Source organism: Martes martes (genome assembly GCF_963455335.1).
Source record: "Martes martes genome assembly, chromosome: 4".
Classification (NCBI taxonomy): domain Eukaryota; kingdom Metazoa; phylum Chordata; class Mammalia; order Carnivora; family Mustelidae; genus Martes; species Martes martes.
The window spans coordinates 130028459-130047007 of record NC_137891.1 but is presented as its reverse complement, the minus strand read 5'-3'; the positions used below and the strand labels follow the sequence as shown (position 1 = coordinate 130047007).

Below are 18549 nucleotides of genomic sequence, written 5' to 3'. Positions count from 1 at the left end.
GAAGTTTGGGCCTTTCCGGCCACCACTCGCCTCAAAATGGCTTCCCCCAGGGAAAGGCGAGGGCTGATGTCAAAGTAAAGACTCTAAAGCCTTCCTCGCATGGATCGTTCCGCAGAGTTCAGGAGATGGAAGGCCCAGTGTCTGAGCAAAGCGGACCTCAGCCGGAAGGGCAGTGTGGACGAGGATGTAGTAGAACTTGTGCAGCTCCTGAATGGGCGAGAACAGTACTTCACCACCAGTTCCTGCGCGGGGCGCATCATCCTCCTAGACGGGGTGAGGCCCTTTTGTTTCCCCGCCAGCCCTGCGGAGTGCAACACCAGGAGCCCCCCCCCTCCCCCCCAGTGCACCCCAGTCCAGCCTGTGTTTGTCCTTCTGATGGGTGGTTTCGCCTTCTTTATGAATCTTAGAGGTTGAATTAGGCCAGTGCTTCTAAAACTTTTTAACGGGTCTATTAATCAACGAGTGCCCTTTTATAACACAGATTCTGATTCAGTAATTCTGGGACGGAGCTGATGACACTATGTATTTCTGACAGGCCCCCAGTGATGGCGAAACTGCTGGCCTGAGAATGCTCTGGAGTTGCAAGGATTAGAGAATTTGATTCTGAATAGTGGGGGAATTTAAGGACTTCCCAGCAGGGCGAGGCTTGGAAGCTTTTCTCTTCAATCGCCCTACCAAATTAACTAGCTAGAACGTCTCCGGAGTTAAGGCGTTTACTGCCGCCTAGTGGCCCACTCCGTTATTACAGCTCTGGTAATTTTTACATTATGCTAAATAAAATAGCGAAGTGTGGGTTAGTCGGAGATAGTGGTCAAGCCCTCAGGCTTTGGAGTGATACTGCTTAGATTCTAAGCTAATGACGGGACTTACTGGCTTTGTGATTTTAAGAAGGTTATCTAAACTCAACCCCTCCCTGTTCTGTGAACTGAGGATAATAGAGCTTCGGCTTCTTATGTAGTAGAAATGGGATAATTTGAAACATTTAGCATCATGCCTGGCCCATATTAAGTGAGCTATAAAAGTTAGCTGCATGTCAATATTAATATTCGGATTGAATTCAAAGCATGAAAGACAGCACACTCACAAGCTCATTTTTTAGATCCCTCGTTGACTGATAATTTGCTGGTCCCCCAGGTTAGCGGGGTAGAATATTTTTATATTGCCACCATTGCCTCCTGTGCATGGCACTCTAGTTGGGCATTACTCTCTCATCTACTGCCCTGTTTTACCTGGATTTCTGCAGCGTTTTCCTGATAGGTCACGGATCTACCATTCTCTCTACCCCAAACCATGTTACACACTGTTAACAGATCCACCTTCCTAAAGACAATTCTGTACATGTCACTCATCTATGCTGAAATCTTTTATTACACGTTTTTCCAACACAAAACCCAAACTCCTATTCTAGTATACCTTCCAACCCTTCTGCTGCTCTGATATTTTCTGCTACTTCTCTTCATGTTTATCTCTTTACTAAAACTGAGCTAGTCTTTTTTTCATCTTATATTTACCTGCCCTTGCCTTTGTTCATATTTATTTTTCCTGAAATGTTTCCCCCCCATCTCTGTATATTTGAGATGTGGCTTCCAAAACTCCCCTCTCCCATCTGAACGCAATCATACACACCCATTTGTAAGTAATGACTGCTTCTTCTCAACTGCCTTAGGACTTCTTCTGAGCCTCTTTTCATTTTATGTATATTATTTATTTCTTTTGGCATGTATATTATTATGTATATTATGTATATTATTTATTTTCATTTAGCCTTATTTTGGGGAAGGATTTGCATTAACTTACAGAAAAGCAATATAAGAAGAAAAATTAAAAGTGGGAAAATCTGGATGAAGGGACTATAGGTAAGATGAAACTAGAGATAGTTTTAGTTCCTAAATATGCCCCTAGATTCTGTAAATTTGCTAGAGGTGAGTCACGCATTTGTTTCTAACATTTAGAACAGCCAGCATAAGATCAGATAAATGTCACTGAGGTCATTCAATGAAAGCAAACCAGTTACTTAGGACAGGCACAGCTCTTCCTCTTTACAAAGCTAGACAGCCAAGTCTCCTGTGAACTCACTGTAAAAACAGTTACTTTGTAGAAGTACAGTGATTTAAACTAAGTGTGGTTCCCTGCATCTTCTTTCCAGCCTCTTTGAGGGTAGAATTTGTTTATAACCAAAGAATCTAATAGATTACAAATAAACATTTTTTCAATTAATAAAAAACAAAACAAAACCCTAATGTTAAGGCATTGCTTCTTGAATCTAATAGATTACAAATAAACATTTTTTCAATTAATAAAAAACAAAACAAAACCCTAATGTTAAGGCATTGCTTCTTGAAGCTTTGACCTTGCAGTCCTAGCTCTGCCCTTTGGTTCTATATATATAGTCTAATCCCGATGTTACAAATGTATGCCTTTAGAAACTAGAGACGTATTATAAGGGTGTGAACAGTCCACCTGTCACTAAAAAGTAACAGGTCCTGTGTGGGAATGGTACAGTGCTTTTTTACAAAGGAAATTCCAAGTTGTTTTTTTGTTTGCTTTTTTAAATTTTGTGCAAGCCAAGGGGCACCTGGGTGGCTCAGTAGGTTGAGTATCTGACTCTTGATTTCAACTTAGGCCTCAGGGTGGGGAAGCCTACTTAAGATTCTCTCTCCCTCTCTCCCTCTGCCCCTTCTACCCCACCTCCCACTCATGCTCTCTGTCCTCTTTCTCTCTCAAAAAAAAAAAAAAAAAAAAAAATTTTTTTGCAAGCCAAATAAAACAACTAGAGTATAACTCAGGCTGCTAGCATATAACCCCTTACAATAATCCCTTTTCTTCTGACAAAATCATGACCATATATCAGAAAATATTAAGTTTTTATATCTTAATAAACAATTTATTTTCTTTCTATACCAAATAATTTGGTTTCACTTTTGTTTCGGGTTAACTTTACCCAAAACCTAGTGAATTGTTCTCAGTAATACTTAAAATTACCACTTGGGATTATTAATCTAAGAAAGCTTACAATTATGCTATGCATTGTACTTGTTACTTGTGTAAATATTATATGACTAAATTAAATTATGTTTATTTTTTTATTTTAGGGTATAAATGGTTTTGAGGTTCAAAAGCAAAACTGTTGCTGGCTACTGGTTACACACAAAACTTGTGTAAAAGATGATGTGGTAAGTTTTTATATATAAACTTAGAAGTAAATTTTTAGTTCAGACTCACATTAAATACATATGAAAAGAACAGCACACTCAAGGTGGATTTATGTGCTTAATTATAATGACTGAAGATTAGAAAGCCTAGGAGAATTCATTACGGTGACTTTTTTGATTTGGGAGATAAAAGTATTAATATGTATACAAGCAATAAGCATTACTTATTGCTCAACAAAACACATCCCCTTGAACATAGAGAGTTCATGGATATTGGACACAGAGTAGATCACAAATCTGAATTTCACTTCTACCATTTGATAACTCTGTAACCTGGAATAAATTATACAAGGTGAAGGAACTCAGAGAAAAGGATAGTACTATCTATATATTACCAGCAAACAGACATAAATCAGTTATACATTATTTATCTGGGTTGCTTCTTATAAAGCTTCCTATCCATCCTGGATTATTTAGTTTCGGAAATTAAAATGAGTTCATATGAGTTTGTATTAGTTGGGCACTTTACATTAGCTATTCAGGTACTCAAGTGTTATCTTAAGGTACTCACTCATTCCTCATCTCCTTATTTGGGTACTGGTTCTTTCTGCATATTGACCCGTATTCTCTTCTGCTGTAGACAGTCTTTGTAGTAGAAAAATAGCTGCCAGTAGCCTCAGCAGAAAAGGACTTCTTCTTGCTAATATCCAGGTATTATTCCCAGAGGAGTCTAAGTGTCCTTGCTTGGATTAGATGTTCTTCTCTTGAGATCAGTTTTTTTTGCCAGAATGGAATGCTGTCCTTGATCACACCTAGGCACTTGGCATCTCTGAGATTATGATAGCAGGAGTCATGAGTGATAGGGTCATGATTGACAGTCCCATCAGAATCAAATGGTGTGAAGAAGGGAGGATATTGCCAAGGATACTATGTGGACAGAAATAATAACCACTTTGTATAAATTCTAGCTCAAGACATATATGCATCTCAAACTTCAATCTAATAACAAAGCATTTAAATAGAACTTCTTTTTTTTTAAAGATTTTATTTATTTATTCGACAGACAGAGATCACAAGTAGGCAGAGAGGCAGGCAAAGAGAGGAGGAAGCAGGCTCCTTGCTGAGCAGAGAGCCCGATGCGGGGCTTGGTCCCAGGACCCTGGGATCATGACCTGAGCTGAAGGCAGAGGCTTTAACCCACTGAGCCACCCAGGCGCCCCAGAACTTTTTTTTTTAAGATGTTTTATTTTTTTTAAGATGTTTTATTTATTTATTTTTGTGAGAGAGAGAGAGCGCAAGGGCACAAAGGGCGGGGACGGGCGGAGGAAGAAGCAGACTCCCTGCTGAGCAAGGAGCCTGATGTGGGACTGGATCCCAGCACCCCAGGATCATGAGCCAAAGGCAGAGGCTTTATTGACTGAGCCACTCAGACATCCTGAATAAAACTTTCATATCATGTTCCTTTATTTTTTTTTAAAGTAGTCTCTGTGTATGTTGGGTACAATATGGGCTTAAACTCATGACCTCAGAATCGAGAGTCACATGCTCTATGGACTGGTCAAGCCATATTCCTTAATGAAAATATATACCATATACCATATTCCATATACCTTAATGGAAATCTGTTTTGGAATTAAATAAAGTAGTAGTTTACTTTCTAAGGTATGGTTGGAAAGAATGACACAAGGGGTTTATGGGAGAATTAGAAACCAGGTCTTTTAGAATAGGCAGGTTAATCAGTGGTTGGAGAAAGAGGACCAAGAAAGCAGAGTGAAAAGTTATTGCAGAAAAAGGATACTGGGTAATTCTGAATGTTTCTGGAAAAAACTGAAGTTGTATAAGGTGAAAGGTCACCATAGAGAAGGATCATGTATTGGTGTCTGATGCTAACATTTCTCATTTATTTAGATGCCTGCTCTGAAGAAAGCAACTGGTGATGCCATTTTGAAATTTGAACCACTCATTCTCCATGTGCAGTGTCGACAGTTGCAGGATGCACGGATTCTGGTAACGTTCTTAGATTATACTTGAATTTATAGGTATGGGAGTAGATTTAATTTTTTTTTTTTTTTAAGATTTTATTCATTTACTTGACAGAGAGAGACACTGTAAGAGAGGGAACACAAGCAGGGAAAGTGGGAGAGGGAGAAGCAGGCTTCCTGCCGAGCAGGGAGCCTGATGTGGGGCTCGATCCCAGGACCAGGGGACCATGACCTGAGCCAAAGTCAGATGCTTAGTGACTGAGCCACCTAGGCGCCCCAAGGGTAGATTTAATTCTAAGCTTTAAATCTATAAAAAAAATATGATGTCAGTTTAATTAACTAGTTTTTAAATTTAATTATAGGTTTGAGGTTATATATATTTCTGCAATTTGTAGAGCTAACCAGTTTATCTAATTAGCCAGATTATCAGAATTTAACAGTTTATTTTTTTTAACAGCATTCAGTGGCAATAGATTCTGGTTTCAGGAACTCTGGCATAACCGTGGGGAAGAGAGGCAAGACTATGTTGGTAAGAAAACTTTTGGCAAAAAGCAGTTCTTTGGGCCTGAAGCGATTCAGATTATTGAAAAATCTCTTTGGACTCCCGGGCTTTAGTCTCTCCCTACCCAAATCTTACGATTCCCTTGCTCAGAAATCTTCAGTACTTTACTCTTTCCTATAGAGCAATGTCAAGTTCTTAGATTTGCATTTGAGCTCTTATTTTATAGTGTCCTCCTCTACTTCCTCTCAACCTGATTCTCTGTGCCCTCCTCATCCTAAATAGTCAAAGCTCAATGTAATCAGTACCATGATGTAGTGGAGAGAATCATAGGCATGGTGTCTAAAGTCCTCTGCTGGCTTACCACAGCTGTATTGCATGAACTTGGGCAAGCCCCTTAATTCCTCAGGGTCTCGATTTTCTTGGCCATATCAGGGGGTCCAGCAAACTACTGCCCTGGGACCAAGATCAGTCCACAGGAGGTCAGATCCCACTACTCTCACTTGATAAAATCCTGACCCAGGTTGCTTTTGTGCTATAGTGGCAAAAGTGAGTAGTTATAACAGATACTGTACAGTCACAAAGTCAGAAATATTTACTATCTTTTTACTGAGAAAGGTTGCCGACCCTGGACTAGATGATCTTTCAAGCCCTTGCTAAGCCTCCACCCTCTCTGAGTCCTTTCATGGCCAAATCAGCTCCTAGTGATTTTCCCCTGTTCTGACTTCTATAGTATTTATTATTTGTAATGGTATGGATTCTTGGCTTTTGAACTATTTCAGGTTTTCTTCCATTCTAGCTTCCTAGACTTTCCTATTTTCTATTATTAACAAATTTGCCATTTCCCAATAGAGATGGCTTACAAAAGAAAACACCTAGGGAAAAAAAAAATACAAAACATGCCTAACTAGAAAGTCAAAGCCCACAGTACTGGTTTGTGTCCCTGTCTCCTTCCTGTACACTTCATCTGGGAGCCCAAGCAAGAACAGAACCATTCATTCACTTTCCATTCCTTTGTCTTCTCTGTTTAGTTACTTACAAGTTCCGTCACATCTGCCTCTAATTTCTTATGCCCAACTCCACCCTTCTAAGCCCTCTGTCACTGCCCCTACTTAAGCCATCATGATCCTCCCCCAGTCTTTACAGTGGTCTCCTGACTCGTTCTCCTGCTATCCATCTTCTCCTTTCGTCCCCCCTAGCCAATACTGTCAGAATCCCCCTTTTAAAAAAGTCAGGGTCTCCATATATTTCCCCTTGTATTCGAGGCCCTACCCAAACTATTTTCCATTTACCTTATTTATGCTCATCTTCTGCTAGCATACTTATGCTCCAGCCAGACAGAAAACTCTTAGCTCTTTCCCAAATGTATCGTGCTCTTTCATGTCTCCATGACTATAGATGAGCTGTTTCTCTGGCTGGAATGTCCCCTGCCCCCATTTTTATATCTGGTGAAATGGCACTTACCCTTAAAACCCCAACTCAAATGTTACCCTTCCCATAAAGCTGAGGCCTCAGTCTCAATTAGTTGTTCTCTTCTGTGTTTCCTTAGCACTGTGTGTATGTGTCTGTATACACTCATGAACACATTCGTACATATGTGTGTGTGTCTCTCCTGGCGTAACACCTATGTTGTCTTGTCACTCTTTGTTCACTTATTTATTTCCTGTTTTAAAGTGTGAGCTCTTAATGGCAGAGATCATATTATATTTATTCTGTTTCTTCACCCCTTTCATGAGGCCAAAACACTGTAGATGCTCAGTAAAATTCAACAAAAGAGTTTTTATTTCTCGTACTAGTTTTTGTTGCTGTTCTTAAACCATTCCCACTATTTGGATTTAGTCAGAACACATTGGTTGTTTCATCAAGAGGTTACTAAGATTGGCAACCCTAAAGCATGGAGAAGGCAGCCCCTTTGGGAGATAGACCAGGCATGGTTTATTCTCATCTCTCATAACCACACTCTGCTCAAGCAGCACTAAGAGGCTCTTTCGCATTCACTCCATTTTGATTTTTCCTTGAAGCTTCTGTTGAGATTTCATTTATTTCTTTTCTTTAAATGATTTATTAAAGCTTCCTAAGCTTTAGTGAGAGTGAAACTGTTAAAGTGATTGGATTTTTGGATATTTTCTGCTTTTCTAAAAGACAATGTATAGAATGACTTTCTTAAGAAATAACTTTATGTGATGGGAAAATCTATTTAATCTCCTTTGATTCAGTTATGTTTAGCTAAAGTATATTAAAGCATAAACTTAAAGCCTGTAATGGAACCAAACTATGTTTAAACACAGCCCTAAATGGGGAATTTTCTTTGGTTATTTTCAGTGTCTCTAGTGCATAAGTCATCATATCTAAATTGTCTGTTCCTTGCAGGCTATCCGGAGCACGCATGGCTTAGAAGTTCCATTAAGCCATAAGGGAAAACTGATGGTGACTGAGGAATATATCGGCTTCCTGTTACAGATAGCAAATCAAAAAATGGAGGAAAACAAGAAGAGAATTGAAAGGTATATTAATTAGATGTTTCTATGGTACTCATGTATCTAAGTCATCCTTGAAAATACTGATACACACATTTAATTTTTCTGTTTGTAGTCTTATCACAGATAATAAAAAAATGACCAAAGTAACAGATGAGAGTAGCCCAGACAGTAAAGGTTACTAAATGAGTGTAAAGGGGAAGCTCCATCAGGGTAGTGGGACGTGACTGGTAGGAACAGGCATAAAGGGAGAGAAACATCATCCCTCAGGTAAGAGAGCCCAACAGCTATGGGGACCATAACTGTTGAAGTTGAAGGCAGCCAGGGAAGAGGTACACACTGCCCCCTGAACGTGATCTGCTGGCAATTATCTAGAATCTCCTTTTGAGGATAGCAACCTGGTTAATTTTACCTTAATAAATCTTTTACATATGTGGCTGGTTCTTACGGATTAGATCTAGAACTGCCATAATTGTCCCAGGTGGAAGGATCATGACTATCAATTCACATCTTTATACCTTCTCTTCTTAAATTTTACCTCCTGGTAAATAAAACTCTTACATTACTTTCTTGTCAACTTTTTCATAAAAATGGAGTTTTGACATAAAGAGGTGACTGTGATGCTGTCTTTCTTATATGAAAGGAATGCCAGTGATCTGGCATCAGCAAGATCTACGCTTCTGAGTGTGTCAAGGAGTGATGGCCAACTTATCATTTGTAATGTCCTTCCCCCTTCTCCCCACCTCCTTGGCTACCTCACAACCAGTCAGTCACTGCCTTAATTATTCTTAGATCATCTCTACTGTCGCTTTCTTTATTTAAGGCCACTGCAATAGCCTTGTTAGCTGGTCTCATAGTAGAATGTTTCTGGTGTGTCTCTCTGCCAAGCCATTCTTTATATCACCATCAGAATCCTGTCTGTAAAGTGCAAAGGAATCCTATTATTTTACTTGCCTGCTTAAAATTCTTTTAATACCCACAATTTTTTTTTTTTTTTTGAAGTAGCTAAGACTACAAGTGCCAATGGTAGCAGTGTTGAATTTGGCTCCAGAGGCAGAACTGAATTTGAATCCGGGTTCCACCACAACTTACTCAACATCCTTGACTTCATTTGTCTTCTGTCTAACTTGGGAGAAATACCTGTCTTAAAGAACAGTTTTAGTATAAATAGCATCTATATAATGACTGGCCCTACCCCTGTCATGTCATGGATTCTCAGGATAGGATCACTCTTTTCCTTCTTCAGTGACACATAGAGAAAATAAACCTATGATCACATCATTACAAACCCTCCAGGCTTTCTTAACCAGGACTCCTCATTTGAACCACAGAAGTCACAAACTTATTCAAGTGACTGTTTCTCAGTTCTTGCAACAGTGGTGTACATCTTCTATTGTAGATACATTGGAGAGAAGTTAACTCGTTATACACAATGGATGTCTTGGGGCATTGGAGCTTAATTTTCTAGTAGAACCTTGGTTGAAAAAAGCTGAGGGGTTACCTGGCTACCAGGTGCTTTGAGCAAACATTCTAAATGAAGTGATCATTTCAAGTAAGTACTAAGGAGTACCCAGCCACTTCACCAGACTACGGCAAGTTTGAACTACATCTAGGTACTTACTGGTACCATTCCACAAGTTTACTATGTTTCTTAGACTGTATTCCGGTGAGGTTCTTTGCTAAAATGTAGGAAGTAACAAATCAGTTTCTCTGTTTCCTTACTTGAATTTCAACAAGATTATAAATATAGCCCAAGAGCAAGTAACTACACACCCTGGTGAAGTTAATTGAGCCACGTTCACCAGCTGTAAAATCAAATTACGCTTTAAATCCATCGACTCAAAAATATGTTTTGAGATTATGGTATGCATGCTGCTATCAAGAGAGCCATGCTCATCATATAAAATCAATGAAAAATTAAAGAAGGGCAGAAAGTGTCTTAAGATACTGATTAGAAGATTACGCGTGAATTCAGAAAGGGGGAACAAATTAGAGAGCTCCTCTGGGAACAGCTGTACATTCAACCAAATGCGGAGAAAAAGCTACCCTTCTGATGTGGAAAAGTGAAAAAAATAATAAATACTGGAGGTGATAAGTTCTGCAATCAGACTTTGAGTATGAAATTGGTTTGTCATAGGACCAAAGTTTCACAATTCAAATAACTATAGTAGAATTTTTAAAAGTCAATGCCTAATCAGTAATATGTCAGCAATAAGGAATACTCTAGAAATGTAAAAATCAAAGTTAAGAGGTAAAATGTTTTTAATTTTTAAAAAAAAGGTCTTGTTTGTGTGAAACAATTCCCAAACCCACTTCTTAGTGGGAAGAATAAGAGAATATTATATATAATGATTTCTAACTAAAAAATAGGAAGTTTGAACTTTTGTAGCAACATGGACAGGACTGGAAGAGATTATGCTGAGTGAAATAAGTCAAACAGAGAAAGTCAAGTATCATATGGTTTCACTTATTGGTGGAGCATAACAAATAATATAGAGGACAAGGGTAGATGGAGAGGAGAAGGGAGTTGAGGGAAATTGGAAGGGGGAGGTGAACCATGAGAGACTATGGACTCTGAAAAACAACCTGAGGGTTTTGAAGGGGCGGGGGTGGGAGGTTGGGGGACCCAGGTGGTGGGTAAGGAGGGCACGTATTGCATGGAGCACTGGGTGTGGTGCAAAAACAATGAATACTGTTACGCTGAAAATAAATAAAAATTTTAATTTAAAAAAAAATAGGAAGTTTGGAGATCTCTTTACCAATTATAAGAGAAAGGTTCTCTTTGGATCTGTTAATAAGAGATCAGGATTGACTTGGGTGAGATGAAACCACTATTTGAGGGACGCCTGGGTGGCTCAGCTGGTTAAGCGGCTGCCTTCGGCTCAGGTCATGATCCCAGCGTCCTGGGATCGAGTCCCACGTCGGGCTCCTTGCTCCGCAGGGAGCCTGCTTCTCCCTCTGCCACTCTGTCTGCCTGTGCTCGCTCTCTCTCTCTCTCTCTCTGACAAATAAATAAATAAAATCTTTAAAAAAAAAAAAAAAAAAGAAACCACTATTTGACTATGTATGAGTAGAACGAAATTAGCCATGTTCTTCTCTTCACGAACTATATAGTAAGAAAATGGTAAATAAAGAGTAAAAGGGTTGACTGCATTGGCATATAGTACTGTTGATAAAGCAAATTGGAGAGAAAAAGTAAAAATCAATTTCCAAAGGTCAGTTGTGCTTTTTTTTTTAACTTTCCTATTTTATGGTAAAGTATATATGCCATAAAACTTACCAGTTTTAACCGTACATTTCAGTGGCATTTTGTACATTGACACTCTTAAGCAGCCACCACTGTCCACCTTCAGAACCTTTTCATCCACTTAAACTCAAACTCAGAACCTGTTAAACAACAAATCCCCATTCCCCAGACTCCCAGTCCCTGGTAACCATTCTATTTTCTATTACTTTGAATTTGACTATTCTAGGTCCCTCACGTAAGTGGAATAATATACTTGTCCTTTTGTGTCTGGCTTATTTCACTCTAAATATATGGTCTTCAGAGTGTATCCATGTTGTAACATGTATCACCATTTCATTCCTTCTTAAGGCTAAATAAAATTCCACTGTATTTGTAGGCCACATTTTTTTTATCCATTCACTCATCAGTGGACAATTGGGATTTTTCCGTCTTTAAGCTTTTGTGAATAATGCTGGGAGGAACACATGTGTACAGATGTCTGAGTCCTGCTTTCAGTTCTTTTGGGTGTTTGCCCAAAAGTAGAATAGCTGCATCATCCGGTAGTTCCATGTTTCATTCTTTGAAGGACTGCTGTGCTGTTTTCCACAGGAACTGCACTATTTTATATTCCCACCAGCCATGCACAAGGGTTCCCTTTTCTCAACGTCCTTGCCAATACTTGTTGTCTCTTGTGGGTTTTTTTGATAGTTGCCATCCTGACAGGTGTGAGGGGATGTATTTGTGGTTTTGATTTGCATGTCCCTGATGGTTAATGACATGGAGCATTTTTTCATACAGCTATTGGCAAGTCTATGAAATTCTGTTCTATTGCTCTGCTGCTTTCCTTCCTGCTTGTGCTGCCTGTTGTTCCTAGCCCATTCCTTCAGCTACTTCCCCATATAATTGATAGGTCCTCCAAATCTCTCCCAAGTCCTGAGCCTGTATAGCCAATAACCGTTGGAACATATCTAACTAGAATACTCCATCAGCCTTCCCTCATTAGCTTTCTTGTCCTAGTCTCAACCCCATAGCCATTTCCTTGGTTCAGATTTTTTTATTATTTACCAATATCGTTACAGTTTATTCCTCAGTACAAAACAGAAATAGGAACCATATTGAATTACATTAATTAATTGCATGTATGTCCTTTTCTTCCACTACAGTGTGGTCACATTGAAAATAGGACTGGGGCGCCTGGGTTCAGTGGGTTAAAGCCTCTGCCTTCAGCTTAGGTCATGATCTCAGGGTCCTGGGATCGAGCCTCACATGGGGCTCTCTGCTCAGCAGGGAGCCTGCTTCCCTTCCTCTCTCTCTGCCTGCCTCTCTCCTGACTTGTGATCTGTCTGTCAAATAAATAAATTAAAAAAAAAAGAAAGAAAGAAAATAGGACTGAGTTCTCGTGCCACCAACCATACTCATACATGCTTTAAATATTTCTTATCCCAAAACCTAAGGTAGTGTCCAGCTCATAGTAGAAAACCATTACGTTTATTGAATTAATAATAAGCAATAAAGGAACTTAAAAGTTAATCCAGTAAGTTGAGTTCCCCAAAGATAATGACAGTTTCTTATTTTCCATTCTCTGAGGGCCTGGCATGAGAATAGTGCTTAATAAATGTTTGCTAAATTTGTGAACTTTTTCCATCCATAGTGCTACTTATGAGGCTTCAAAGCCTTAGATGATTATTCTGGAAGACATGTAAGATGGCCTAGAGATAAGAGTGAGCGGTGTAGGCTCTTGGGACACAGTTCAGGTGAGAAGTAATAGGAACTTGAATAGCAAGATGAATGGGAGTGATAGTGCAGAATGTAAACCGAACATGGTGACAGACTAGAAACAGGGGTAGAAAGGAGGAGGACGCAAGGATAACAGATGTCTTAGACTCCTTGTTGTTGCTGTCTTATTTTTAAAAACAGAACTAAAACAGGTAAATAATAAGTCACACATTTCCCTATTACTTAAGATCAAAGAAGCAAATAATATAAAGTGAAAACACATAACTTTATTTTTGTATAGTTTCTCCCTTGGATATTCTGTTCCTCATTTTTTTCCTCTCCTGTACCTAGCCAGCTTCTGTCCATCCTTGTAATTCAGCCCCAGCATTGGGTTATTTCTCAAGGAGCATTTCATGATCTCACTTGAAGCGAGGTACCCCCGCTGTACTCCCCCTTCATCTTGTCTTCTTCATGGCATGCTGAATGTGTCTTTCCAGTTCTGCAGCTCCCATTAAAACCTGAGCTGCTTGAGGGCGCAGCTGGGTCCTTTACCTCCTTTTCCAGCACCTGACACAGGCTCCATCACATACCTGTTTTTTAATAAAAACGCTAGAGTTTAATCAAGTTAAAATCTAAACACTTATCTGTGAAAATAGCTTTCTTTGTTATGTGTGAATAATGGAACCCTAAAAGGGTATGAAATTGTGGCTAGATTTCATTAATTTTATATTCCTATTTCAGAAGTCAGAGAAATATCAGCTCTTTATTGCAAGTGGTTCTCTAACTGACCTGAAAAAAAGAATTCATTTTCCTAGAGCTGCTCTGAAAAGTTCTGTCATGGAGAGAGCTAAGTACAAGTTGCCCCGTGGCATGATAACCTGACTGCAGAAGCAGAGAAACTGAAGACAATTTAATTTTCTTTGGGGGTGGGGAAGACAGTTGCCTGTGCATATATTTCGTTTTATCTTCGGAGTTCTTTTTCTTGTCTGTGAGAGTGGAGAAAATTGCACTTTCAGAATTGGGCTTCAGAGTGCTGTGTAAAGGGGCATCGTATGAGGGGAGAACATGTAATTGCAAAACAAATTTCTTACTTATTGAGAAAGTTTCCCAAAGAACTTTTTAAAAATTCCCTTTAAAAAACAAAAGGAAAACATATTTGGAGTATTTGTTCTTGGCTTTCAGACAACAGGGTCATATTCCATTTTACCAGTTGTTTTTGGGACCCCAAGGATGTAGCTTTAAATTCTTAGGTTCTTTAATGGAAGATTAAAGTAAGGCACCTGTTCCTCTTTAATTACTTTTTTAATGTGATTGACAGGATATTTTACACAAGCTATTAATTCTCTTTGATCATAAAAGAGCAACTTAATCTTATCTTTAATTTTCTAGGAATAAAGTATAATCCAGAAAAAAGACTCGGTGACCTGAGTCTAAAGTTCAGGGTTGGGTGGAGAATGGTAGAAAATGGAGTTGCATATTGTGGATAGCCTCTTACGATCAGATAGGGGTGATTCACCTATCATGTGAATCATTCTTATCAATGGAACAATGATGTGAAATGATTCACATCATTTGGTGGCATGAAGTTTTGGACTTATGTTTTATTTATTTTTTATTTTTTTTAAGATTTTGTTTATTTATTGGACAGATAGAGATCACAAGTAGGCAGAGCAGCAGGCAGAGGGAGAGGAAGAAGCAGGCTCCCTGCTGAGTGAGGAGCCCATGTGGGGCTCGATCCCAGGACCCTGAGGATCATGACCTGAGCTGAAGGCAAATACTTAACCAGCTGAGCCACCCAGGTGCCCCCGGACTTACGTTTTAGATAAAATGAGTCATTCTACTGGGTCATTGTGTTAAACTATTCTAAATAGGCAGTATGGAAGATGAGAAGAAAACCAGTCATTAAAGTCACTCGGGATGATAGTAAGACCTGGAGGGAAAGATTATGCCAGGTGTAGAAATTTTCATGAATGTAAGAGACTGAACAAAGTATCGGTAGATGACATGAGGGGCAGATGGAGGACTTTAGTCTGGTGAAGTGTTGGTGAGCCAGCTGCATTCTGACCTCGTCCCAACTATGTTAAGTGAGATACAGAAAGAATAAGCATCTCCACTCGAGAAGAATGCAAAGCAGATGGTGTCTTTATGGGGGAACCAGGTTTCAGTTGGGTTAGGATATAGGGGTACATTAAATTAAAAGGTTGTTACCGTGGAACAGGGTCTAAAAAATTATACAACAGTTAGTATTTTCCAAAGTCTTTTGCTGTACTTCCTGCTATACTGTTTTTCCTTTACTATACCTCCTCTTTGAGATTGATTTATTCACCAAAGAAATATCTATTGGGTGTCTACTATTTGCCAGACATGGTGCTGGATATCAGGTATATATAACTGGTGAGTATGTAAGTTCTCTTGATAGGATATGGTATAATCATGTTAGGTACATATTGCAATTGGCTGGACTATTTGAAAACAGGTGACTATCTTGGTTTTTTAGGGCAGTTTTAGAGCCTTTACAAGTAGAACTTATAGCCTGTTCATTCAATTAAATAAGAAAATGGATCCAAATAGCAATCTATTCCATAGGTGTCAAAAATTCCCTGTCATACTTTGCCATTATAATAGAACATAAAAGCATGAGATCCCCACAGTAAACAAGGGAGTTCTCAGCTTCCAGATTACTCTGCTTGGGGACCTAGGGTAACACATCCATATTCACCTTTTTGTTCAGTGGTTGTTTATTCACTTATTTTTACCGAACGTCTTAGCATTGTACTACATGCTAAGAATGAAACAGAAAACAAGATAGATGGGGTCCTTGGTCTCATAGAGTTTATATTCTATAAAAATGGTCATATCGAGAACTTACTTTGTGCCAGGCACTGTGCTAAGTACTTACATAGGTCACCTGTAACCTTCTGACAACCCAGCTCGGTACAGGATAATGTCCACTTTTCTAAATGAGGAAATCGAGACTCAGTAAGGTTGGAATTAGCCTCCCTTTAACTTTCCCAGTGGCAAGCATGTGAAGCACGTGCAGTACACCATGCCGCCTCGCTGCCTTGCCACATGAGCAGAAAGCCGCTGTGTCAGGTGGAGGATCGGATTAGGTGTTAACATGGGAGGAGAAAAGACTGAAGACCAATTTGGGGGGAACTAACAGTTTACTGTAGCATAAAATTAAAACTAAGGTCAAAATATGAGGAAAGGAAAAGAGTAATTCACATTTAAAAAAATCAAGATAACTAGTAAACATGAAAAACAGTTTCACTCGCAAACAAAAATGATAATTACAATAATAAGATACCATTGTCTCCTATCAATGTTATTTTTTATGGTAATATTCAATGTATGGGTGAAGTGATCTTTCAAGTACTGCTGTTAGAAGCGTATGTTTTTGAACATCCTTTCTGGAAAATAGGTGGTATTTATCAAGAGATTTACAATATTCTCCCTTTAACCAGGCAGTTATATTTCTAGCGGTCTGTCCTAAATAAGTAGCTAGAATCTCAGATCATACTATTTTTAAAAATGTTTGTCACACTGTTGTTTGTATTAAGGCAAGTTTGAAAACAAATTAAGGCCAATCTAGATGACATAGTGTTATACTACTATTAAAAAGTGTTATTTTGTTTTTTACTTAGTGATATAGAAAATGTTTTCAATGAATATTAAATTTGATAAAACAATATAAAACTATAATAATTCTGTAAAAAGCAGTAGGTATATGGGTACATATATAAATACATTAATTCAGAATACATTAATAAACTGGAAAGAATAAAAATATTGAGAGGTTATTTCTAGGTAATTCTGTAGAGGTAGTGTATTTTTAACCTCATATATTTGCCAAATCCTCTGAAGTGAGATTTTATTACATTTATCATTTTTTATAAAGAAAAATAATTACTCTTCTGTTCTTACCTTTTTTGTTTGGCTCGTACATGTGGAATAGAAGTTGAGGTAGAAAACAGGTTAAGAGGTGTTTCCAACCCAATTTTCAGGTGTGTTCTTGAAGAACTGAAAACACACTTCCTAATTAAATGATCATGGAAAAACAAGAAGCATATTATTTCTCTGATTCACTTATATTTTAATGTTAATATGGGACATTATCAAATTTATAGAATTTAAAAATTATAGATGTATTTCAGTCATTCTGTTTGAGAACACAAATATAACAGTAATACTTATTTCTTTACAGGTTTTATAATTGCCTACAACATGCTTTGGAAAAAGAAACTATTACTAACTCATATCCCAAAGAGAAAATCAAAGACAAAAATAATTCATCATATACTCGTAAGAAGAAAAGAAACCCAGAAGCAGCACATGGCAAATGTATTACTGAAGAAAATGATGAAGATTGTGAAAATGATGATGACCCAGGAATCAGTGTTACTATCTTCCCTGAAGATTACTAAGATTTGGTCTTGGTAGAATAATGTTTCTAATAGATACTACAAAGCTACTCTTTATAAGAGTATTTTAGTTTCTTGAGTGTATGAGCCATTCAGAAAAGCAAGACTTATTCTTTCTCTATATTTTAGAGAAATCCTTAGTTTTTTAAAATATCTGTGTATAATATTTGCTCATTGAATACCATCCGTTTTAGTCACATAGAGATTCATTGCAAAAATGAAATTGACTTTTTAATGCCTCTCTTTTTTAAGTTTCAATTTCTGCTTCTGCAAAACAGAATTATAATACTCTTTCAAGAGAACCTTAACACTGGAAATGTCTGAGTAAAAGTCATCACAATATTTGACTTCCTTTTTCACTTTGAAATCTCCAGCATTTAAAGGGGGATGAGCTTGCTTCTTGTCACTGTGGAGTCCAGTGACGGATCCTTCCCTTTCTTTTGACTTTGTGGAGAAAACAACTGCTGTTGGACAGAACAAAATACCTGCACCCTCTTCCCATTATTTCTCACAGACCAGAGCTTGCCGTGGGCATGGTCTCTGCCACACAGGTGGGCCTGGTTTCTCACTAAACCCGGTCAGAAGTGATGACTTAAGACCTAGGAATCTTTATAGAATCCTTGTATACTATTTTGGAAAGTTTCAAGAAATCAAAAGACTTGGGTCTAAGTTGTGACTGCTGCATGGAAATTGGAGGGTCCTTGAACAAATCATTGAGTTTCTAAGGCTTTCAGTTCCTCTTTATAATAGTTCTGACACCTGCTGTATTTACATGACAGCATCATGTTAAATAAAAATGAGAAAGTTATTAATAGACTTCTGCATATGTGTTACTATTTATTTCTCATTTATTTTCATTAGAAAATGATGCTTTCATACCATATTTTCAGAAAGTATCAAATCATAAAAGTTATACTTAAAGAGAAATTATTAGTCCTAGAACTAATACATGCTAGGATAAAATTATCAGAATGTCAAGAAAAAAGTTATACAACATAGTAAACATTGAGTTGTGATTTGGGCATTTCCCAATATTTTATAGTTTGTCTAAGTCTTTATGTAAATTCTACTCAGAT

General features: G+C 38.1%; 1 protein-coding gene across 1 annotated transcript; it reads left to right on the top strand.

Annotated features, from left to right (window-relative positions):
- Positions 1-7: 7 nt before the first annotated feature.
- TYW3 (tRNA-yW synthesizing protein 3 homolog) lies at positions 8-18296 on the top strand. The gene is made up of 6 exons (XM_080801797.1): positions 8-273; positions 3093-3173; positions 5061-5159; positions 5592-5663; positions 8004-8137; positions 17257-18296. Exons 1-6 carry the CDS (start codon positions 100-102, stop codon positions 17474-17476), a joined length of 780 nt encoding a protein of 259 aa, XP_080657923.1. The 5' UTR covers positions 8-99; the 3' UTR covers positions 17477-18296.
- Positions 18297-18549: the final 253 nt, after the last annotated feature.

Bases quoted from the DNA above. Each gene is read 5' to 3' on its own strand.
- TYW3 (XM_080801797.1), top strand. From the start codon at position 100: ATGGATCGTTCCGCAGAGTTCAGGAGATGGAAGGCCCAGTGTCTGAGC. The intron at 5,664-8,003 runs GTAAGAAAACTT...TGTTCCTTGCAG, and splicing joins AGAGAGGCAAGACTATGTTG to GCTATCCGGAGCACGCATGG. The intron at 8,138-17,256 runs GTATATTAATTA...ATTTCTTTACAG, and splicing joins AACAAGAAGAGAATTGAAAG to GTTTTATAATTGCCTACAAC.